The sequence below is a fragment of the Otolemur garnettii genome, unplaced genomic scaffold (assembly GCF_000181295.1).
Source record: "Otolemur garnettii isolate 467f Iridium unplaced genomic scaffold, OtoGar3 scaffold00046, whole genome shotgun sequence".
In the NCBI taxonomy this organism is placed as follows: Eukaryota; Metazoa; Chordata; class Mammalia; order Primates; family Galagidae; genus Otolemur; species Otolemur garnettii.
Genome location: NW_003852441.1, coordinates 1969902 through 1976512, shown reverse-complemented (window position 1 = coordinate 1976512; position 6611 = coordinate 1969902). Strand labels below are relative to the sequence as shown.

Genomic DNA, 6611 nt, shown 5'->3' with positions numbered 1-6611 from the left:
AAAAAAAAAAAAACAACCCTGACTACTCTCTATGATGTGTTTACCTAAGTCTTACCACTGTGCAGCACCAATCGAGGAATCATATCTGAGCTAGTACCAGGCAGAGAGAAGAAAACATTTCTCAGAACTGTTAAATTTGGAGCAAAGATAGAAAAGAGATGACACTGCAGATAGAATGTGATTTCTTTCCATGAGTTCTTAATTTTTGTTGTTTTCTTACTAGATAAATCTAGTATTGAAAGAAGACTGTCAGCACTCTGCTACAGCCCGGCACCCATGTGAGCAGCAGCAGGCTTGCCCTGTGGACTGGCGGGAGGAGCGTAAGGGATGCATTTGGGATGACAGCGGGGCTCAGTCACCCATACCCAGGAAGCTGTAGTTTCTTAACTGGTGACTACCAAAGAACGAGCAGTGATTTCAAACAGAAAAACAATCCAAAAACTACATCTTTATAGGATCTGCCTTATTGGAGAAGTCACCCCTTCCCTTTTTCTTTGTAGAAGCGGAAGAGTGTTCTACTTGGCTCCCAATCTGAATTTGGTAAATAAATGTACCTTAGAACTAGAATTATCAGTACCGTTATTCTTGAGAATAATTAAAAATGCAACAAAGTGAGTGGCTCTTCACTCAGTTCACCAGAGCAATGTGTGAAGTTTCATGTGTTTGCTGAAGTATGAAAGTAAAAAAGTCCATATCTCATCAGGCAGTTTGATGTTTTGTCTAAATCTGAGCACACGTCTTCAAAAGCTCAGGAAGAAATAGCTGAAGAAGCAGCAACAGACGGCTCCTGGAAGAGACTGTGAAGCCTTCAATTTGATCTAATACGGACACATATTAATCTTCCATAAAATCTTTCATATTGCACTAATTTATTAAACAACTGTATATTGGATTTTGCAATTTAAAACTAACTGAGGCACAATGGACTTGTTTAAAATATTTTACTTGATTATATACATATATCCTTTCCAGAATTCATGTATAATCTGGAGTGAACTTTTAAATGGTCAGAAACTTGTGTTCATGTGAACCTTTGCATTACTTTTTACCTATTCATCTACACCCACAGATTTCTCAGTAATATTTGGAGTCGCTGGTTGTCACTTTGGGTTGCATTTTTTTTATTGTGCATGCAGACTGTGCATTGGTGCCTGTGACCTTAGGTTTATTTGGGCAGTATTAGAAAAAAGTATCATGAATCAAGAGGCACTCTTGAGAATTTTAATAGGGCCAAAACAAAGTTGGTGATCTAAAAGCTTGTTAATAATGTGGAGTTTCTACACAAAGTTAGTGAAGAATAAGTTTTGTTTTCTGTTAGGAAAATGGGCAGCTCTCTCCAGCGTGATGTGTGAGTCTCATGTTAATCCTGACAGTTTACCAAACGGCTAGTCATGCAGGATGCGGGGAGTGACCCGGCCCCCTCCAGGGAGCGGTTCCTGTGTTGTATGTATATTTCTGGGTTTCTTTTACTTACCTGCTTGAATACTTGAATAAACCTTTTGCCACTTTTAATCTTTTTATTTTAATCCTTTCACATAAAGTAATCTAAACTCTCCAACAAATTACACAGAAGCTCTTTGGCACTAATCTCATTTTAGTGTACTGATAAAAATAAGCAGACACAAACATGGTTTTCCTTTGACAAAGTAATGTAATTTTTACCTTATTTATCTGTATGAAATTCCAGCGGTTAATTTGAACATTTATTTACATGATGTTTATATTTTTAGTCTTTAATAACAGTGTTTCTACCTCTTGTTTGTAACTGCACGCATTATTCTTGAAACTCGATAAAACTCTCTCAATTGTTATGTAATAGCCTTTTTATTATTATCTGTACAAATGCATATTAAGGTAAAATAAAACTGACCAAGTGTTTCTAGGGTTGGATCCATACGAAGTGGGTTGTCAACCAGATCCTTCCTCAGTGAGTTCAGAGGCCTGGTCCTTCGTGTCCTCTGTCCTGCCCCAGGCCTAGATTCTCAGTGACCGTCGGGCTCCCGGACACATCACTGAACACAGTGATGGTTCCTGCCTCTCCCTGTTGTTTGTGATGCTGTCTTGTGTATAATTTTTGAGTGTACAATGCAGTTTTATTCACGTTCTCTCAGTCAGCACCTTGTTACCTTAGTCGTAGGTTTATTCTGTCCTCTCCTCTCCTCTCCTCTCCTGCTCCCACTTTTTATTTACATAGGATAAAACAGGTTCAGAGAGGGTTTAAGTGACTGGTCTGAAGTCAGGACTTAGGCAAGTGGCCAGGCCATGCTTTGTGACTTCCAAGTTCATTCTTCTTGCTCTTGTATAAGAAAGGTCTTGGGGTAGATGGTGTGTGTGACACAGTAAAGTCTTGATGGCAGAGAAGAACAAACTGTAAATTCATGAGTAATGGTTCTGATTATACTTCCATTATCAAGGCTCATTGTTTTAAGAGATTTTGCCTTGATTATAGCAATAATAAACAAATGCTTTATGTTTCTGTGAGTATTTATTAATTTCACATTGTGTATATCATAAAGTAGAAATGAACTAGTTCACATGTTCATGGGTAGACACCTGCATTCAAGCCGTAATCTGGAAGTTACTGACCCTACAAGCATAAATAGAAGAATAATTAGTGCATTTGCTGGTTCTCTGGCTGTTTCTACTGTATGGATCTGCTGTAGCTGCCCCCTGCGTGCACTTGAGGGTGTGTGTTGCTCAGACTCAGCCCTGCTGCCTTCCCTCCACCAGAGTCTCCTCCTCATGTATCAGAGCCTGTGAGAATACTTCCTTTGAGGGAGGAGCCAAAATGGTACTTTCTTCACCAGAATCAGAGGAAACCACATCAGAAACAGTCCAGTTAGAAAGGCGCTGCAAATAGGAAAAGCACTACAGTCACCCCTGAGAATCACACCATCTGCCACGAGGCGGAGCCAAACTGCTGAAGGATCAGTGGAAATTCAGTGATCGGCTACACAGGAGGAAGCAGTGGGGGCCAAGATCCCGCCGCCAGTGTGAGCCAGTGCAGAGCAGGGCAGTGAGGGCTGCGCAGAGACACAGCCACAGGCAGGGGCCCAGCCCCATAGCGCCCCTGACGTATGTGGTCCTGAGTGAGACTGTCTGGTGCCCTGTGCATGGAATTAGTCCATAGGATTTTCCCTTTTCATAGAATCCCTCTTAGCTATAGTTTTTAATATGCTGTATCGTTTTTGTTGTCCAAGTGTCCTCTTTTAAAGCTCTGGCGGGCATCTCCCGGAGTGGATCTGGGGTAGCAGACGCTAGAGTGGTGATTAATTGCTGGGTACCAGGAGGGCCATGAGCTCAGCTGCCCCTCCCCTTGGCTGAGGTCTCCACACACTCAGTATGCTGGGTGGGCTCTCCTGGGTTCCATGCAGTGTCCCCTCCCCTGGGACTGTCCTGCTTTTGGACAGTTTGCCTCTATCATTAGGAAATGTGGCTTGAACTTGTTTATTAAAAACTGTGTTCTAGTCCCCCTTTGAGGTTTCTGCAGCTGAATTTGGAGTGTAGTGTAGTGGCCTCGCTCTCACACTGCAGCTCCACCACGTATAGCTGTGTCCTCAGGCAGCTTACCTCTTCCTATCTGTCAGAGTTGGGCTGAGAAGTAAGTTAGTTAGTGAATGTGAAATTCCTTGAAAAGCACCTGGCACATGCTAGCACTGGCAGCCGTTGTGGGTGGTCACTCTGCAGCTCCTCGCCAGTCTTTTATTGTGGGAGGAGGTGAAGAAGAAGAATTTGTGTTTGTGTGGGGCGAGGCTGGAATTTAGGGCTTTCTGGAACCACATGTGCTATGGCTGGACAGCTTCTGAAAGAACATGTTTCTTGCATAAGTGTCATTTTCCCCAGGTTACTCATGAGGTACCCTGTCATCATGTCCTTTAAATTGCCCTTGTAGGTCAGTTTGGCTGTTGTAATCAAATGTTTATATCCATCTAACAATTATTATTGATCCTCTTACCAACTCTTACATGCCTCATTTTTTGCAGATGGAAAAAACAGACTTGGAGAGTAGTTTCCCCAAAAGGGAAGCCACACTGCTGCAGAGTAGTGGCAGCAGGCCACCGCAGGGTTGGCACTCATGAGCAGCCTGCAGAGGGCATGCAGTCTCCACCTCTCCATAAGAGGAGCCCAAGGCAGCCCAGAGCCTTTCACCTGCCTTCCCTTGGAAACCCCAAAAGCTCCCTCCCAGTCTTTCTCCCATTTCTTCCTGACGATGTATGGGTGGAGGGGAAAGAAGGAAGTGCTTTATGCCATTTGGTGCCCATGTCCCCTACTGGACACATCTTCTGCCTAGTGGAAGGTAGCACAATTTGGGGAAGCAGATGGAGTAAGTGGCGGGGTACGATACCCCTGGGCCTGGAGCTGGAGCCCAAGAGGAGCAGGAGTTTTCAGAAACTATCCTGAACCTCCCAGTGGAAAGGCCTTCAGTGACAACGTTAGTATACGTGGGCATTTGATTGGCCTGCTTTGAAGTTTCCTGTTTGTGTATAGGGAGAGGCAGGAGAACGTTTCAGTGGGAGGTGGAGGAGCCACAATTCCAGGTGTTTCCAGGGGACTCTCCTCCCCACAGGCCCTGTCACGCCTGGGGCCAGTTCCCTCACCGGTGGCAGCAGAGTTGGCCCATTTCTCTAGGAGCCCTGCCTTGCAGCTGCCCTGTGAGGTAGTGTGCCCTCCGGTTCTCAGCCCAGCCTGCCCGGCACAGGATGTGGTGTTGGCTCATGCAGGCACAGCGGGAGGAGGGTGGTCTTGCCTCCCCATCTTAAGTCACCAAGTCTACCCAGTTGCTGCTGCCTTCTCCCTTTCTGTCTTGCTGTTCCCAGCCCAGCACATGTGGCTGGGAGGACTCCTGTGGCCACAGTGCATGTCTGCAGGGCGTCCACTCACAATGGGTCCCCTGCCCTTTACTGCAAGGAGAGATTGGGGAAGAAGGAAGTAGCCTGAGCCTGTCCAGAGCTCCAGAAGGCCCTTCCCAATCCACACAGAGCCTGGCACACTGATGCCTTCAGGAGCAGCCAGGGGCTCTGATGGGGCCCTGGCCAGAGGCTAGTTATCTGTTCCACCTGGAGAGCTATAGTGAAGATTGAGGTGAGCTGATAGTACACTCTGGAAATAAGCCAGATAATGGCTAATCCAGGAATCCCTGCAAGGAGCGGAAAGAGCACAGGCAACTAATTTGATAGACAACACCTTAAATAGAGATTGGAAAGGAGATTTAGCATTTCCAGTGGAAATCTAGAATATTCTGAGCATGAGTAGTTTTGGTTTAAGTCCCTTTTACGTTTTGAGGAAAAAAGTAGCCCCACACGTTTGTACCCTGAGAAGAATTTTTTATACAAGTAGTATGAAAACACAAAAAATCTGAATACATTTTAAATGTTCATAAGATAATAAAGAGGGGCCGGGCACAATGGCTCACACCTGCAGTCCTAACACTCTGGGAGGCTGAGGCGGGTGGATTGTTTGAGTTCAGGCATTCAAGAGCACTGTGAGCAAGAGTGATCCCCTGTCTCTAATAAAAACAACAACAAAAACAGAGAAACTAGCTGGGCATGGTGACAGGTGGGAGACTGAGGAGGATCGCTGGAGCCCAAGAGTTTGAGGTTGCTGTGAGCTATGATGCTACGGCACTCTACCCAGGGGGACAGAGTGTGAGACTCTTGTCCCAAACAAAAATTGAGATAAGATGATAAAAAGGGCTAGGTACAGTGGATCACACCTGTAATCCCATCTCTTTGGGATGCCTAGACAGGAAGATCACTTGAGGTCAGAAATTTAAGACCAGCCTGAACAATAGAGCAAGACCTTTTCTCATAAATAGGGACAAATATCCCTGGCTGTCCAATGGAATAACAGTTTTTCTTTCCCTATATGTACTGTCTGATAGGTCTAGAAAATGGGAATTATTGGAGGGGGTGGGGCAGAGACATTTAATTTTATATTCTATAATGCTGATAATATTTTCTACCATGAGCTTATATATAATTATGTCATCTTTTACACAAGGCTTTTTAGATATGGAAGAACCTAAAAGACTAGGAAAGGAATTTGCAGTAAATACAATAGATGAAGGGAGGTTAAGGTGGGAGAAATGTGAGGAGAAAAGGAAATTCCCGCTGCTCCTGGCACCAACAAGCAGCCTCATGGCTAGCCAAGAAGGGGCCTGGAGTGCCATGGTGGCCTCACCACATGGCCCTGGTCAGATGCTCTGCTCCCTGGCTCTCTGTCCTGGCTGTAGGGCAGAGATAGTAACATAATGTGCCTCTCAGGATCCTGTGAGGCTCAAATTAACAGCCACCTGGAACGTGCACATGATAGTCCCACTACGGTGTTCCAGAGTTGGCTCCAGCCAGCTGGTTGGTGGGAGGAGGATCAGAGCAAGGATGAAGTGACACAAGGCTTGAGGACCAACCTCCCCTTAGTCAAGTGTTGCTTCCTCTTTGTCACATCTGGGTTTTTAAGATATAATCTCTCCTTTGCACTGAAAATGTGTTAGAAGAACTTATTATACAAATCAGTCTGGAGTACATTTTATTTGTTGACTAATGATGCCCACATCATGACAGTGTAAGTTCACAAAGAATATGAAAACTCAGGCTCGGTGCCTGTGGCTCAAG

General features: G+C 45.0%; 1 protein-coding gene across 2 annotated transcripts in view; it reads left to right on the top strand.

Moving 5' to 3' along the window:
- Positions 1-2476, top strand: part of ULK2 (unc-51 like autophagy activating kinase 2) — a 104104-nt gene extending 101628 nt beyond the window's left edge. For both annotated transcript variants that reach the window (XM_003791063.3, XM_023514015.1), the window contains one exon: positions 224-2476. In XM_003791063.3, coding sequence (XP_003791111.3) covers positions 224-282 — 59 coding nt within the window. In that variant the 3' untranslated portion in view covers positions 283-2476. The remainder of the gene's footprint in view (positions 1-223) is intronic.
- The last annotated feature ends 4135 nt before the right edge of the window (positions 2477-6611 follow it).